The sequence below is a fragment of the Bombyx mandarina genome, chromosome 25 (genome assembly GCF_030267445.1).
Source record: "Bombyx mandarina strain Sakado chromosome 25, ASM3026744v2".
NCBI classification, from domain to species: domain Eukaryota; kingdom Metazoa; phylum Arthropoda; class Insecta; order Lepidoptera; family Bombycidae; genus Bombyx; species Bombyx mandarina.
The window spans coordinates 8225866-8244221 of NC_143231.1; the positions used below are offsets into that span (position 1 = coordinate 8225866).

General features: G+C 35.4%; 1 protein-coding gene across 1 annotated transcript; it reads left to right on the plus strand.

Moving 5' to 3' along the window:
* The first annotated feature begins 1471 nt into the window (after window positions 1–1471).
* Window positions 1472–18314, plus strand: yata (N-terminal kinase-like protein yata). The gene is made up of 13 exons (XM_089738464.1): window positions 1472–2155; window positions 2462–2691; window positions 2995–3171; window positions 3665–3893; window positions 4359–4502; window positions 4774–4955; window positions 6254–6482; window positions 7599–7686; window positions 8579–8740; window positions 10109–10249; window positions 10816–10925; window positions 11252–11459; window positions 16142–18314. The coding sequence occupies exons 1-13, from the start codon at window positions 1778–1780 to the stop codon at window positions 16291–16293; spliced, it is 2430 nt and encodes an 809-aa protein (XP_089594590.1). The 5' UTR covers window positions 1472–1777; the 3' UTR covers window positions 16294–18314.
* Window positions 18315–18356: the final 42 nt, after the last annotated feature.

Below are 18356 nucleotides of genomic sequence, written 5' to 3' on the forward strand. Positions count from 1 at the left end.
GACTCTAAGTCCAGGTCGTCATGGAGGTCGACATTCCTGACGAACCACGGGGCTCCGACGGCTATCCTGCAAAAACGGGATTGAATAATTTGAAATGATTTTAGGTGTAAGTGGGCCGCGTGAGCGAACACTACACTTGCATAGGTCATGACGGGGCGTATGCAAGTTTTGTAGAGTGTCACCTTATTTCTAAGGGACATTTTACTTCTCCTACATATCATCGGGTAGAGAACAGCTTTTATCACTGCTGGAGTCCTAACAGACCGAGGGCGACCACTTCTTGACCTGTCATCTACACTAGAGTCTTCATTGTATCGTTTGATGGTACGATAAACGAATCGTTTTGGTTATATTCAAATTTTTCAGTATGTTAAAAATTTGAATTGGCGCGTAACCGCAACAATGCAACGCAATAACAGCAACACAGTCTTCTTTAAGCGTCCACTCCATATTTAAAAATGAGTAAAATTCTAAATGTATACATTTTTACTTTCATGAACAATTCGAAATTCGAATTCAATAAACTTTTTTGTGGCCAGCATTCTAAAAGAAAAGTTTTTACTATGTGACAATACTTATGACCTGACTAGTTATTTCCAAAACTACTCACAGGGCCCTACAGTCGTACACCTACAAGGGTAATATAAAAAACCACGTCCAGTGAATTTGTTTCATTTTCGCACACTTATGCGCTTTCATAGACACTAAGCGGTTAATAACTACCGTACATATTTAAACCTCAAGAAACACTAAAATGAGAACAGTAAATAAGTTACATAACAAAGTTTCTCACGTTCGCGCGAAGAAATAACAAAAATACCGTTCGTCTTTCTTAAAATTCTGTTTCTGGGGATCTTTTTCATGAAAATGTAATCTGCGTCACTGTGGAACTTCATGTTACACCGGTCACTCACATGCGCACGAATACGCAAACTCACAAGTGTAGGACGACATTTGCGAATGATTATGCAAAGATTTCGCTACATTCGTGGTTTTCCAAGCTGTGTCGGTTTTTTAACAGACATCAAAGCGCGCGAACCTCGAACCTTCGCGTAGTCTCCCACATATTCGCTTGCCCAGTTGCGCCGACGATTGCGAAGGTAACGGACGTATACTATAAGCCATTTTCATAGTTCGTGACGTCTACTGTGTAGCGTATCTTCATCAAAAGAAATCCCATAAAAACAGCATGGCTGTTAATGATGTCTGGGAAAGAATTAAAAACTCTTTTTCTCTTCAATGTTCTATTGACGAATTAAAAAGGAGGAGAAATTCGTGAGACATTCGTAAACAAGTCTAGGAGGAAGCGCAAACGGGATCGCAAATTGAGTATGCGAACCCATTTGCACAGCCGCTAGGTTTGCGAATGAATGTTTGACGGCCCTTCACATGCGCGCAAACATTCGTACAATGTACGAATATTTGCGCGCATGTCAGTGGCCGGCATTATGATGAAAAAAATATCATAGATAGTACACCTAATATTTGCACAGAAAAAGTATGCAGGGCTAATTTCATAGACTATTATGAGATGCTTACGCATGCTAATATTAATAGGTGTTTAATCTATGTATCTATGTTGTGTGGTCAATTGGTCAATCATTTTATTTCACTTTATTTATCTATTATTTTGGAAAACTGTACGCGTTTTTTTATGCTTTAGTATTCAAAACCTATTTAGAATATTATGAAATATCTTGAAAGTCTTAGTGATTATGCTTCAAGAGTTCAAGTGGAGACGGATATAGTGTAAATTATTTATTTAATTCGAAGCATTATGTGGTCATTTTTCTCTCGAGATCCTACAAAGGATTTTCCGTACGATGTTGGTGAACCCGTACCAGAACTGGAAGACAGAAGTGTTTGGACATTACACAAGGGGAAAAAAAGAGGTACTCAGGATGAAGTATCAATATTTTTGTTCGACGTTCAAAAGAATTCGGAGACATTGTTTGACATAGCAAAAGCTTCTCTGAAAAGATTGAAGACTACGAGACACCCTAGCCTTTTACATTATTTAGATAGCTGTGAAACTGATAAATTTTTGTATATAGCTACTGAATATGTAGAGCCTTTATCAACTCATTTAGAATGTATGAAGCTTGAGGGTCAGCAGAAAGACCTATTTCTTGCCTGGGGCGTATTCCAAATAACTGTAAGTATTGATTTAAGTATTTAAATTCGTTATTAATTTAATAAAGTATAATGATAAAAAAAAATATTGCACACGTTTCTAATAAGCTTTCTAAATTATACTTTTATGTATATCGAGTGCTATAAAATAAAAGATAGAAATTATGCATCCAATAGTCTATGAGTGCGAGTAAATCTTTATGTTCAAAAGAAATTTAATTTAAAGTTTACAAACTTATTACAATTGATATAGTCTGAAATATATGAAAAACTGATTGAGGAAATTGACATTTTTTTTATTCATTTAAATTTTAAAAATTGTCTACAGAGAGCTTTATCATTTTTAAATAATGATGGAAATATGAGACATAACAATGTATGCCTCTATTCTGTATTTGTAACATTGGCTGGTGAATGGAAACTAGGGGGATTTGAATTTCTAACAACCCAAGGACATGAAACTATGAATCCCATACCAATAAAGATATTACCTGCCCTCGAAATATATGATCCACCAGAGAAGAATGACTCTGTAAAACTTAAAAGTGCAACTAAATGGTAAGTTTCATTTTGAATGACTAATTTACTAATTTAATTAATTAGTAAGAGATTAATATCTCTGTTGATATTGATATTACAATGAATGATATTAGATTTAAACTTTACATTTATTACTGTATTCATAAGTTACTTATTTTCATACTATGTAAAAAAAATCTGGTCATTAATTTATCGAGGCATAGTGTATTTTTACAATAAACTTATAGTAATTATATGATTATGGAATTTAATTATGAACTACTTAATGGCCTAGGTTTTTCATAATTCTTAACATATAAAAACTAAAGTATTGTTTAATAGTTCATCAGACATGTGGGGACTAGGATGTCTCATATGGGAGGCATTTAATGGACCGCTCAAAAACCAACCGGCTCTTAAAACAGTAGATAATATACCAAAACAGCTATGTACGCTGTACTGTGAGCTGGTCAGTGCTAACCCTGCTTCAAGACCTAACCCGGCTGATATTATTACCAGGTAAATGTTTGAAATAATATCTGATTTTCTTATGAAGAACTTACACACATATATGAGTCGACTATTATCAAAGCCGGCAATGTGACTTTTGGACAATTATTGGTAAATCAGAAAAACGAATTATTGACTTTGTATTCCATTGGCAGTCACAAAACTCTTCTGAACGACATCTTAGATAAATAACAGGTTAAGTATTAACCTTTATTTAATGCAGGTTTTGAACCGTATTCTTTGAAGGAGACGATTATATTCAAATCAATCTGTATTGACATATCAATAACATTTTTTTGTCCAAATGCACAGATTGCCACCTTTGATAATAGACGACTCATATGTAACATGATGTTCAAAAAGAAAACATGAATTAAAATTTGCTTTATACAATACAAACTTATTCTCTCTAAATCAGGTTTATGCTGCTAAGGAATTTGAGTTGTACTGATTTCTTTATATATCAATAATAAAAATTAAAAATTTTACTTTTTCATTTTAGATGTCGTAAACTTGGTGGATATTTTAAAAACGATTTGATAGATACAATGTTATTCTTAGAAGAAATTCAAATTAAAGACAAAGCTGAGAAGGGAAAATTTTTCTCAAGTCTTAGTTCACATTTAGATAACTTCCCAGAAAATGTATGTGTTCATAAGATCCTGCCGCAGTTATTGACTGCCTTTCATTATGGAGACGCTGGTTCTGCTGTGTTGGTACCTATGTTTAAGGTTCGTTAGATACAATAGTATTTTAAATTCAAAATAATGCATTATCTGCAGCCGAAATTCTAACATTTACTTCACATTTGAATTCTGGAAACTGCTGTGTTTCATAATTATATACTATGATTGTAGTAATAATAGATGTACTGTTGTATTAAAATATAATTATTATATTATGTAGTTGTACTGTAGTTTTGGTAATTATGAAATATTAATTAATGTCCACCTTTTAAATAACAGATTACTGTAACATATTTAGACTGTATCTCAACAGAATATGCATATGCAAACCTCAACCCAAAAAGGAATTTATTTGAATACATACATATTGTAATATATTTGAATTTCCCAAATTAGCAAATTCATGTAAACCATATTACTATATCAACTACTGGTTACTTTTCCACTGATGAAGAAATGTTTTTCGCTTATAATAATTTCAATGTATGTTCACTCCTAATATGTTTACAGCTAGGCAAATTATTAGAAGATCCCGATTACCAAAAACAAATAGTGCCCTGTGTTGTTAAACTATTCGCCTCTAATGACAGAACGACAAGATCAAGGCTTCTGCAACAACTAGACCAGTTCATTATGCATCTGCAGAATTCGACAGTAAGTTAAAAAAGTTTAGAATTCTTGTAAACCCCTAAAGCAATATTATACAGTACTTAACTGATAAAATCAATGAAAACAATCTATTACCTTAGCTATTCCTAGGTTTTTTTTTTGTAATCATGGAGCATGTAACTTGTGAACAGGTTTTATGCTCCATAGGTCTACGTTAATTAATTATGTTTTATTTAATAAAGCGCCACAATAGAGCGCCTTATCATTGAATGTATCAGAGAGGCCTGAGTGTACTAATCTATGTTTATTTATTTAGGTTAATGACCAAATTTTCCCGCAAGTTGTAAATGGCTTCTTGGACACAAATGCTATTATTAGGGAACAAACTGTGAAATCGATTGTTCATCTCGCATCTAAACTAAATTACAACAATCTCAACGTTGAAGTATTGCGACACTTTGCCAGGTTACAGTCTAAAGATGATCAAGGAGGAATAAGGTGAGAAATAAAATGCAATTAATTTTACAAAATATTGTGGATTCGAAGATTTTCGACAGACTATGAAATAGTAGGTATATATTTTTAGACGGATCGCCAAAATAAATCAATATAAAAATTTAGATCTGCATGTCGACATTAATGAGTCCGAAATATGAGTTGTCCTGATTCGTCAACTCATTATTGTTAGTCCAATAAAATCGCTGACCGCTTAATCGTCGTCAATTGAAAGTAATCAATTTGACATTAATCAATATGTTATAGTTTACTATGAAGTGTCTTCAGTTGGAATGGGTTTGTATTATTATGAGTACGATGTTATACATTAATGGTGGAAACAATTCGTAGACTTATATCATGTCGAGTCGTTGTGGCCTAAAGAATAAGACTCCCGGTTTATTCGTATGTAGTGATGCACCGCGTTCGAATCCCGTTGGCAGGTACCAATTTTTTACGTACTTAACAAATGTTCACGATTCACTTCCATGGTGAAGGAATAACATATTGTAATAAAAATCGAACCCGTAAAATTATAATTTGCGTAATTACAGGTAGGACGTTTTTTGAGTCCGCACGGATAGGTACCACCACCCTGCTTATTTCTGCCGTGTAGTAGTAATGCGTTTCGGTTTGAAGGGTGGGGCAGCCGTTGCACTGTTAAAAGTGAGACCGTACAACTCATGTCTCAAGCATTTACATTGTAGATGTCTATGGGCTCCGGTTACCACTTAACACCAGGTGAACCGTGAGCTCGTTCGCTCGTGGGTATCTGTGCTATAAAAAAAACTTTACAGGAGAGCCATTTAAAGCTTACAATTTGGAAAAAATTACATAATAAAAAAAACTTCTTCAACTATCTGAACGGAGTACGCTTAATTGACGTTAAATTAATAACATCGAATTGTCGAAAACATGGTTTAAACTATAATACAAAAAAACAACAACGACAGTACATAATTATAATAATACAATATTTTTTTTATTTTTATTGCTTAGATGGGTGGACGAGCTCACAGCCCACCTGATGTTAAGTGGTTACTGGAGCCCATAGACATCTACAACGTAAATGCGCCACCCACCTTGAGATATAAGTTCTAAGGTCTCAAGTATAGTTACAACGGCTGCCCCATCCTTCAAACCGAAACGCATTACTGCTTCACGGCAGAAATAGGCAGGGTAGTGGTACCTACCCGCGCGGACTCACAAGAGGTCCTACCACTAGTAAAAATGGCGGCGCGTTTCAATAATGTCGCATAAACCAAATCGCTTTACAACCTCCGATATGACTTTCATTACAGAACGAACACAACAGTCTGCCTCGGTAAGATAGCGGCGCACCTGCATCCGCAGATACGGCAGAAGGTGCTTGTGTCTGCGTTCGTTCGCTCCACGAGGGATCCCTTCCCACCGGCGCGACAGGCCGGAGTTCTAGCGCTGGCCGCCACGCAACAGTACTTCTTGCTATCAGAAGTGGCCAACAGAGTCTTGCCGGCTCTATGTCCGTTGACAATTGATCCAGAGAAACAGGTAAACAAACAACGTATATCTATATATTAATACGTGAAGCAAAAACTTTGTATAAGCCGCGGCAAAAAAGAAACGAATCGAAAATGGCGTCTATGTACCTGCACTGACAGATGGTAGGGTCAACAAATAAAAAAAAGATAGGAAGAAAAAGTTGTTTATTGTAAGAAAATATAAAAAAAACAAATGAGAATGTACTTTGGTTCCCTGGCAGAGGGGGAGGTGTCAAATAAATAACAAAATAACCACGAAATAACGAACAAATGCAACAAATAACAACAGAATTTGAGAGAAAACAGCACGTCTGAGAACAAAGTCAGAACTGATATTTTTTTTGGATGCAGTACGCCCCGTGTGCGACTAAAGACAGCAATAGTTTAGAGTGAGAGCGATTGATCGCTACCGCCATTTTCGATTCGTTTCTTTATTGGCGCGCCTTATAATTGCGCGAACGAAGGAGTAAAAATTTCCCACACTTATAAATAAAAAATATAGAGTGCCGAATGTTAATATTTTTTTTATTATGCATAAAAAATACAATAAATCAATAAAAAAAACATTACACACACACCAGCATGTATTTGACACACACGCATGCATAATATTTGTTTATTGTCAAACTTTTCTTATTGCTTAAAGTATGTAGTCAAATTGAGAATAGATTAAATACTCTTTGTCTTTATTAATATTTGTCTAAAGTGTTAGTCTCGGCGAAATCTGTGATTGTAGAAGCATAATAAATATTCTTTGACAATAGAAGCATAACAGTGTACAAACTTATAATTTCAATTAATTATAAATCTAATTTCGATTACTGGTGGACCACTAGTTTCTATAGTACACATAATTTCTAAATCTTGACTGTTACGCAGCAAAATCTCCGAAGGCCTTAAAAACAAAGTTGTATATTTTGGTTTATCGTAATTGTATCGTATCGTATTGCTTAAATGAACGCGATATCAACTGGTTTGATAAGAAACCGCTGTTTCCCGACAAAAAAAAATTGGTGTGAACTAATTTTAAAACGCTTTTAAATATTTAAAATTCGCTCACGGCTAATAATAGGTCAATAACACATAAATTGATATCAATTTAAGAGACAAATAAACTATCTCATAGGTTCGCGATGCTGCCTTTAGGACGATTAGAGGCTTTCTCGGTAAACTAGAGAAAGTTTCTGAAGACCCGAGCTTAAAAGAAGGAATGGGTATGTAATCACAAATAGTACATGTTCAAGTAAAAATATATTTATAATTACAATGAAGTTCATAGCTGCCAGTATAAATTGAGTTTACATTAAGATTCAAAGTCGAATGAACATTCTAGGCATCTTACGTACAAATAGTTATGTGTAATTTTATATAATTTTAATGTATACAGTAAGGCTAGTGCACTTATAAGCTTTCAGCATATTACCATTTTGGGAATATCAATAACAACATAATTGTAATTGTAATTATATCAAGTTGAACATAATTACAAGAGTTGTAAAATCCGAACATATTTAAATAATAAAACAATTTTACAAGCATTTTTAAATAGACATCCACATTCAAGTATTATCAGAATTTAACTATGCAGTAATTACGATATCAAACTACATGACACTGTAATCATTTAAGCGAATCAGAATTTTATTATGTAGGCAATAGAGTGTGTGCCACAATCCTATTTCGGCTAATAAGTACTCATGCATTACCGTGTGATTGACACGTTGACCCTTATATGTGAGTGTCGGCATTCGCGTTACTTTCTCTGTAGGCTGCGGCAACCACTTAATGCCAGATGGGCCGCGAGCTCGTTGATCCGAGCGGCTACAAATGTGTTAGGAAGTTTCCTTGTTTGATGATTACTGGTGGTAGGACCTCATGTGAGTCCGCACGGGTAGGTACCACCACCCCGCCTATTTCTGCCGTGAAGCAGCAATGCGTTTCGGTTTGAAGGGTGAGGCAGCCGTTGTAGCTATACTGAGACCTTACAACTTATATCTCAAGGTGGGTGGCGGATTTACGTTGTAGATGTCTATGGGCTCCAGTAACCACTTAACACCAGGTCGTCCACCCATCGAGCCAATAAAAAAAATTAAAAAAAATCTCCAGAGGCGGACGTCCACACGGCCACTCCGTCGCTAAGCAACGCGGCGGCCACGTGGGCGGGCTGGGCCGTCACCGCCGTCACCGCCAAGTTCTACCGCTCGCACTCGGACACCACGCGGGTGCAACACTCCACTAAATCTGCACTCTCTAAACCCGGATCCTTGGGTAACAGCTTTTTTTAAATACGCTTTTATTAGCTTCAGACGTATGTATGTTAGTATGTAACCGGAATCTTTGAACATGATTTTGACCCCCTTCAAAACGTCGGATTAACTCGAAATTTGGTATAGTTATTAAGGACCGATGGCAATTGAATATTTAAAAAAAATATTGAAAAAATTGAAATTCAACTAAAAATGAAAAATAAATAATAGTTTTAAAAAAACTAAGAAAATACGCTTTTCTAGAAAATCCAATAAAAAAATTTAAAATAAGTCTTTGATTCTATTGTAAAAAGCGTGGGGTGCATGGTATCAGTAGCTATAAATATTTCATGAACAGATATGAGTAGAAGGGTTATTTAGATAATATCCTGAAGAGCACTCCACGCTTTTTTTTACAATAAAATTATTTTTTCTTACACTATTTTTAATTGAAATTTATTAAGATTTCTATTTTTTAGTGGGATTTTCTATAAAGGCATATTTTTTTAGTTTTTTTAAACTATTATTTATTTTTCTCTACCTAATCGCTGGTAACCTAAAGGTACGCGTTCATTGGTCCGCGTCGGACGCACCACACGCAACTGATTTAATTTTGCTTTGTATTTTTTGCTCATTTAAATGCCGGCGTTCGGTACCGGCGTCGTGGGTAGTGGACGCAGGACTATGTGAAATCATACAAAGCAAAATAAAATGGACGCGTACCTTAAGAAACTATTCCAGCTACTTCGGACTGGTAGGTGAGAGACTCAACCTGAGAAAGTTAGCTAACACAGGCCCTAGCGAGAGCAAAGCCTCACTGAATTTACCACCGGATCGGAACCGCGACCCACTGAGAAGATCCAACGAGAAACTCAGTGGGCTGTGTCTATACTACAATTCTTGCTGCTTTATATATACAAAACAATCTATTAGCTTTATTATAGTAATGTTGATTCTATGTAAAGAAAGTTTTACTATACTAATATATAAATCTACAGTGGTTTTTACGGATGTTCCGTTATAACTACTGAACCATGCATCCGATTGACTTGAAATTTGGTATCCATTTAGAAAATACATGTACTTAATGGATAGGCTAATATTTATATGAGTGTTGGACTCCCTATACCAGTTGCAGGGGCGTTAATGATGAGAATCTTTGTGGGGGTGAGAAATAATAATGTTAATTTTAAATGCCCAGCGAAGCGGACGGGTACAGCTAGTATAATATAAAAATAAAACGTTACTGTACTTTACGTATATGTACTGTAATTTATTTTGCAGGATCAACCTATAACAATATGCTTAAAATAGCCTTCGCAATTTTTTATAAGTTGAGTAATTTAAGAAGAATACATAGTAAAATATTAATTTCTACAATTTATTACAGAGCAACCTTCGTCGAGTAGTATGTCGACGACGACGTCATCGGTGACCTCCATGACGTCACTGGAGCACAGCGAGTCGGCCTCTGACTACGATCCGGAGCACTGGGACATGGCGGCTTGGGGAGAAATCGATTCTAGTGGAGGTTATTATTATTCTGTCGCCTAGCAATTATTTTTGTTGCTATAATACTTGTTGTCGTTTTGCAATTTATACTTCCTCCGCCAATCGACACCAATAATTCTTCACCAAAATTTCTTACTGGTGGTAGGACCTCTTGCGAGTCCGCGCGGTTAGGTACCACCACCCTGCCTGTTTCTGCCGTGAAGCAGTAACGCGTTTCGGTTTGAAGGGGGGGGCAGCCGTTGTGACTATACTGAGACCTTAGAATCTTTTTTCCCGATACTCTTTTTTTTTATTGCCTAGATGGGCTAAGTTAAGCTCACAGCCCACCTGGTATTAAGTGGTTACTGGAGCCCATAGACATCTACATCGTAAATACACCTCACACTTTGAGATATAAGTTCTAAGGTCTCAGAATAGTTACAACGGCTGCCCCACCCTTCAAACCGAAACGCATTAATGCTTCACGGCAGAAATAGGCGGGGCGATTGAACCTACCCTTGCGGACTTACATGAGGTCCTACCACCAGTAAGCAAGTCGTCTACCCATGTAAGCAATAAAAAAAAGTCCGTAATATTTGAATGTAGGCACGGGCGGCAGTGCGGGCAGCAGCAGTGCGCAGGCGGCGCCCGGGCTCGCGGCCCTCGACGAGGACGACTGGGACAACGAGGAGTGGGGCACGCTGCAGGAACAACCGGTGCGTGGACTGAACGGACAACACTGCCTCTCAACATTCAAACTAACTATACCCATCTTACATCAAAATAAAAATCAATAACCGCTTGCATTATAAAATACTAGCGACCCGTCCTCGCTTCGCTTCAGAAACTGTGATTTATTATTGATTTCTCCACTATTTAATGGATGTTGTTATACATATAAACCTTCCTCTTCAATCACTCTATTAAAAAAACCGCATCAAAATCCGTTGCGTACCTAGTTTTAAAGATTTAAGTATACATAGGGATATAGGGATAGAGAAAGCGACTTTGTTTTATACTATGTAGTGATTTTTTTTTTCAGTCCGCTAAAGCCGATCTGGTCAGTCCCTCGGAGACGTGGAATAACTCTCAATGGACGGATCCGATCGTGAACAGCGCGAACGCGACGTTCGTCCGCAGCACGGCCAGCTCGAGGCTGGAGCACCGCCCCGCCGCGCACCAGAACAGCAACGACTCGCTCGGAGGCTGGGAAGACGGAGAATTCGAACCGATAGAAGAAAACGCTGATGGTATGCTTGATGTTTCTATAAGGCATGCTTGATGTTCTACAGCGAGTAATCGTCATGTTTGGGCCCTGTGAGCTCACCTACTAGGTGACGCTGATATGGTCTCTAGACCATATATCATAGATCTAGTCATATCATATTTAGGTAGGAAAAAAAACGGCGCGTATGTGACCACAATATTTTTTTAATACGAGCTTTGAGAATAATAAGTTTGTCCAATTGACTCGTATGTTTCTCGTGGCCTTTCGCACCAAGCGTCATATATTTTGGTAATACACCTTGTGCGTTCGTTAAAGTTCGTTTACGGGTCTATGGAAATACCCTTGATAATGTTTACATAAAATTTAACGTTTAGAACAATCAGGCACATCTATTCACTTAATAATAATAATTTTAAAATGAAAATTTTGTCAAAGACACGCACACATAAAGACTGGTGGGCCCACCTCCCGGGTTAAAAACTGGTATATTATCTAGTACAATAAATGTTTGTTGTAATCTTAATATGACTATTATCCGACATCACTTGTAGGATGTTGTAGGCTGTGTCATAATTAAAAGGTTTACAAAAATAATAAAGTTTCAAGTGTACTCGTACACCCGTATCTTTAGTCGTTCACACGAGCGTAACTCGACTCGACTCAACCTCCAACGCGCGTTTTGGTATGATTAGTCGTAAAAATAAACTCCACTCAAACGTCCTTGGAAAAATTTCCTAACCGGAGTGAAGTGACCGAACTGTCAAGTTAAGGTACGTCGCGACGTACCTTGAACGTTCCTCAAGGCTGGTTTTCTATCGATGTCCAAATAGTATGTGGACCGCAAATGGAAATATATGATATTGTTGTGCAATGGCCTGGATCTGTGCATGATTCCCGCATATTTTGATAATTTAATTTTGATAATATTTATTAATAAAGTAAATAGTTCGAGTTTAGACATTTGAAACTCTTTATTATATTTACCTACATAAGAGTCATATTTTGCTTACTACCTGATAAATAAAGTCAATGCGATTATAAGTTTTATTTATATAATAATAAACTGGTGGTTGTGGAAAAGCACTTCAACAACACGATGCAACCAAAATCACATAAAAGCGGCGAATAAAAATACAAAGCCGGATCCGAAATCTAAAATAATGATAGGTTAGAAAATAAATAATACACTTTCAGATTTACCGCACGCACACATATTTACGAATAACTCAGCAACCAAAACATCAAACAAGTTCATCTAGTGTCAAACAGACAGCGGCAGCTTGACTTTGACATTAAACAATGACCATAGACTACAGAACTCTATGGGTTTGATGCTAGCTTGATCAAATTTTCATCATTATTACCTCACTCGAGGACAGTTGAGGAATATTGTAATGGTCGACTAAAAATACCAAATTCGAGTAAGTTTGGAGGGAATTCTCGAGCATCATCGGATGAGTTAAGAGTGGAGGACTATTTTACGAAACGTCTAAAGATACGGGCAGTAGTCTCACTTGTAGGGCTGTACACTACTAACACAACTAACACAGGGCTAACAATAATACATTATAAAGACACACTATCACCCGTATCTTTAGTCGTTTACACGAGCTTAACTCGACTCGACTCAACCTCCAACGCGGGTTTTGGTATGATTAGTCGTAAAAATAAACTCCACTCAAACGTTCTTGGAAAAATTTCCTAACCGGAGTGAAGTAAGCGAACTGTCAAGTCAAGGTACGTCGCGACGTACCTTGAACGTTCCTCAAGGCTGGTTTTCTATCAATGTCCAAATAGTATGTGGACCGCAAATGGAAATATATGATATTGTTGTGCAATGGCCTGGATCTGTGCATGATTCCCGCATATTTTGATAATTTAATTTTGATAATATTTGTTAATAAAGTAAATAGTTCGAAGTTAGACATTTGAAACTCTTTATTTTATTTACCTACATAAGATTCATATTTTGCTTACTACCTGATAAATAAAGTCAATGCGATTATAAGTTTTATTTATATAATAATAAACTGGTGGTTGTGGAAAAGCACTTCAACAACACGATGCAACCAAAATCACATAAAAGCGGCGAATAAAAATACAAAGCCGGATCCGAAATCTAAAATAATGATAGGTTAGAAAATAAATAATACACTTTCAGATTTACCGCACGCACACATATTTACGAATAACTCAGCAACCAAAACATCAAACAAGTTCATCTAGTGTCAAACAGACAGCGGCAGCTTGACTTTGACATTAAACAATGACCATAGACTACAGAACTCTATGGGTTTGATGCTAGCTTGATCAAATTTTCATCATTATTACCTCACTCGAGGACAGTTGAGGAATATTGTAATGGTCGACTAAAAATACCAAATTCGAGTAAGTTTGGAGGGAATTCTCGAGCATCATCGGATGAGTTAAGAGTGGAGGACTATTTTACGAAACGTCTAAAGATACGGGCAGTAGTCTCACTTGTAGGGCTGTACACTACTAACACAACTAACACAGGGCTAACAATAATACATTATAAAGACACACTATCACCCGTATCTTTAGTCGTTTACACGAGCTTAACTCGACTCGACTCAACCTCCAACGCGGGTTTTGGTATGATTAGTCGTAAAAATAAACTCCACTCAAACGTTCTTGGAAAAATTTCCTAACCGGAGTGAAGTAAGCGAACTGTCAAGTCAAGGTACGTCGCGACGTACCTTGAACGTTCCTCAAGGCTGGTTTTCTATCAATGTCCAAATAGTATGTGGACCGCAAATGGAAATATATGATATTGTTGTGCAATGGCCTGGATCTGTGCATGATTCCCGCATATTTTGATAATTTAATTTTGATAATATTTGTTAATAAAGTAAATAGTTCGAAGTTAGACATTTGAAACTCTTTATTTTATTTACCTACATAAGATTCATATTTTGCTTACTACCTGATAAATAAAGTCAATGCGATTATAAGTTTTATTTATATAATAATAAACTGGTGGTTGTGGAAAAGCACTTCAACAACACGATGCAACCAAAATCACACAAAAGCGGCGAATAAAAATACAAAGCCGGATCCGAAATCTAAAATAATAATAGGTTAGAAAATAAATAATACACTTTCAGATTTACCGCATGCACAGATATTTACGAATAACTCAGCAACCAAAACATCAAACAAGTTCATCTAGTGTCAAACAGACAGCGGCAGCTTGACTTTGACATTAAACAATGACCATAGACTTTTTTTTTTTTTTTTTTTTTTTTTTTTTTTATTGCCCTTGTAGGCAGACGAGCATACGGCCCACCTGATGGTGAGTGGTTACCGTCGCCCATGGACTTCAGCAATGCCAGGGGCAGAGCCAAGCCGCTGCCTACCGAACTACAGAACTCTATGGGTTTGATGCAAGCTTGATCAAAGAACAATGGCAGCTTTCTATACAACATTTTACCTGACATCTATTTGCGGCGTCTTGAAACAAAAAAATACTAAAACGATAGGAATAACATAGCTTAAGCTTAATCAGAAATATTTTTGGTATTAGAAAGTCACAAAAAAAAGATATCAACGTGTTTACTTTATAATTTGAGGTTATCTATCAATAAATAGATGTCTCTGATTTTTGTACGCACGTACTATAACAAATTGAAAAAATAGGTTAATGATATGTTTAAATAACATTTTTAGTTTCCTTATCATAGATGAACCAAGGATACACTTATAATAGTACTCGAGTAGGTACCCTTAGCAATTGCAGAGCTACCTAGGTACATATACATACCTATTATATCGTTTGTTCTTTCTTCTTTGTAAATGTGTAAAAATGTGTGTCAGAGATAGGTACTTTTAACCTTTTGAACGAATTAGTCACACATTTGCGACAAACGAAGGCTTGCAAAGCTAATTTACTATTGTAGAATTATTTTGTCCGTGCAGTTTGGGTCATAAAAAATCGGAGCGGTGAAGCGAGTATTTCGCTCTCTCTTCCACTCACGAGCCTTATGGACGGGCATAGTCATGCGCATTATGTCAGTTGTTATACTGTTCAAATCATTGTCATCTGCAGTGCTGGCATTACTATTACATATTTAGTTAATTAAGTACTAATTGTAACAAAGGATAATTAATATTATTATTTTCATTTTAAATACTTTATGAATATTATTCATTATCAAAAAATATTGCTTTTTTGTCCCAATAGTATAAATGCCATCCTTTACAAATGTATTATACCGGAAGTACACAAAAATCGAATTAAAAGCTTATTAAATTAACATTTTTTCGTGGCTTTGCCACGTAAATCTAACATCGTATAAAAAACGAGCAAATGAAATGATGAAGTTTCGTTTATGTCTTAATCTAAGACGCCTTTTAAAACATTCAGGTAAAAAATTGCCATTGTTCTTTCATCATTATTACCTCACTCGAGGACAGTTGAGGATTATTGTAATGGTCGACTAAAAATACCAAACTCGAGTAAGTTTGGAGGGAATTCTCAAGCATCATCGGATGAGTTAAGAGTGGAGGACTATTTTACGAAACGTCTAAAGATACGGGCATATGTGGTTGTCTCCTTATAATGAGATTGTGATACTTATAAGTGTGGGACACTGTGAACTTATAAGTTTCAGAAATTAACAGTATTGTTACAAGAGGTTCGCCCAACGACAATTATATAAATAAAATTGTTTTTTTTTATAGAAAACAATGCTTCAAAGATGGACGAGTTACGAAGGAAACGAGAAGAGAGGAAATTACAAAGACAGAGAGAGATGGAAGCGCGTCGTTCCGCTCGAGCCCAGGGACCTATGAAACTGGGCACCAAGATCGCGACAGCACCGCCGCCCTTCTAGAAAGAACTCGAACTTACACGGACAATGGATTTCAATCGGTAACTAAAAAAATCGATATTTGATTATTCGATTATAACATGAATACCTGGAGAAATCGAGTAAAACGCGTGAACGTATTTTTGATGGAAACGAAATTATAGCTTTGTTAAAAATCGATACATATAAATGGCGTCGTGTGATTCTTATGATGTGAAATGTGAAAACCCTTTTTAATTATATTAAAAGGAAATACTTTATATTATACGACTGATACGTCTATTGTATTCGTGTGAAATTATTAATTTTTTATTTAAACCTATTTGTATTTGAAATTCGTAATCGATAATAAAATTTGGTGTTTTTTATCACGTAACGTCTATTTGTATTCGTATAAATTTTTCCATCAGATTTAAAGTTATAGGTTTTCCTGTATCGTACATTTTCAATCAGAGCAATACAATTCTTAATAAAAGCGTTACAATTCAATACCAAAATATTGACGAAATTTTTTGCATCGATTTCTCGCTGTTGATAGCCCTGATCTCCGTGTTAAATACGTTCTGCTGGGCCGTTCTAGACCGTCAATATATATCCGCTTCTATAAATATATAGTGTATCATCCATGGTCGAATATATTTTGTGGTTGTGATCGGTTCGAAGAAAAAAATTTTCCAAAACAAACAACTTCATGAAGTTATTCAAACAGGCTGCAGAGAAACAATATAAAAATTTAATACATTATTAATAAATTAAACATTGTTTCCTAAAGAAATTCATATATGAACGAGCCGATAAGGAATTTGACAAGACAAGTACGTCTTTTTTTTTTAAATGGTCTTTGTACGAATTCGCTTAATAAACTTATTCTACAGAATTCCAATATGGATATATGTATATAAAATAGACCCTTACAAAAATTCCTTACAAAAAATATATACATATAAACAATAATATACATGTAGATAAAAACAGAATAGTTTCCGTTTTTATCAAATATGATTCTTGAAACGTGCACTGCATATGGTACAGACATTACCCATCAGTCTTCACACAGTCGACCAAAATATATGTTAACAAAGTTGTGGCAAACTATAATCTACGTAAATTATTGAAAACTGTTAACAAAAAGAAATGAAATTTCCAAGAAATATATTTATATATAAATTGTAATGTAATAAATTTAAACAGAGTTATATTATTTTAATTGTGTTTTAAACATTATCAGTTTTAGATTTACAATCGCTAAAGTGTTAGTTTTAAGGAACAAGTGAGAAATTTGATGTATTATGCTCTTAGAATAAGTTTCATATCATACATTTACAAATGTTAAATATTTTTTCTTAGTGCATTTGACAGAAACCTGAGATAACATTTCCAAAAACGTTCGAACCACGTGATTAATTTCAAACAGGAATTTAAACCGCATTCATATTTAAGAAATGGCAATATTTTATGATACAGAGTAAACATAAGCTTAATTTCTTTAATTATTGCTACAAAAAAAAACTGCTAGAATAAGTGTTGAATTGAAAAAGTCTACATTAGAAAGAGCTAGTAAATTCGCAAATTGTATTTTAAAAAATCAAAGCCGTTTATTTTTCCCTCAGATGTACGGAGTGCCTTGATGCTCTGCAAGTAAAATTTTTACAGATCATCTTAACAAAATCCAAGCTGAACTAGTTACAAAATGTTTTAGTATGTCTATTGTTTTTGGTTGGATTAAGGGAACATTGTACTAAAAAATAAATATGACTCCTTGGCCGACATGGCTCCATTTTAGCGTGGCCAATATGGAAACTAATTCGCCGCCATCTTTAAAAAGGTTATCACTGAAAAAGTTGCAATCATAAAAAAGCGTTACGAATTACCTGAAATAAAAAAAATAACTGATCGTTCTCAATATTGCCCACGTCTCGCTAAAAAAGCAAATCTGGGCCTGCTCTGGCTATATTATGGATTGATGTTGTACTGAATGTGTGATGATTATACTTATTGTCTGCTAATATTTTCACTTATGTAAATAAAAATTTACAAAAAACAAATGTTCATTTATTTGAATGATTCAGATTGCTTAATATCAAAAC

What these genes read in the sequence shown, in the direction of transcription:
- yata (XM_089738464.1), top strand. Translation starts at nt 1,778, where the DNA reads ATGTGGTCATTTTTCTCTCGAGATCCTACAAAGGATTTTCCGTACGAT. An exon ending in CCGGCTGATATTATTACCAG is followed by an intron (nt 3,172 to 3,664) that starts GTAAATGTTTGA and finishes TTTTCATTTTAG; the next exon opens with ATGTCGTAAACTTGGTGGAT. An exon ending in AGAAATCGATTCTAGTGGAG is followed by an intron (nt 10,250 to 10,815) that starts GTTATTATTATT and finishes ATTTGAATGTAG; the next exon opens with GCACGGGCGGCAGTGCGGGC.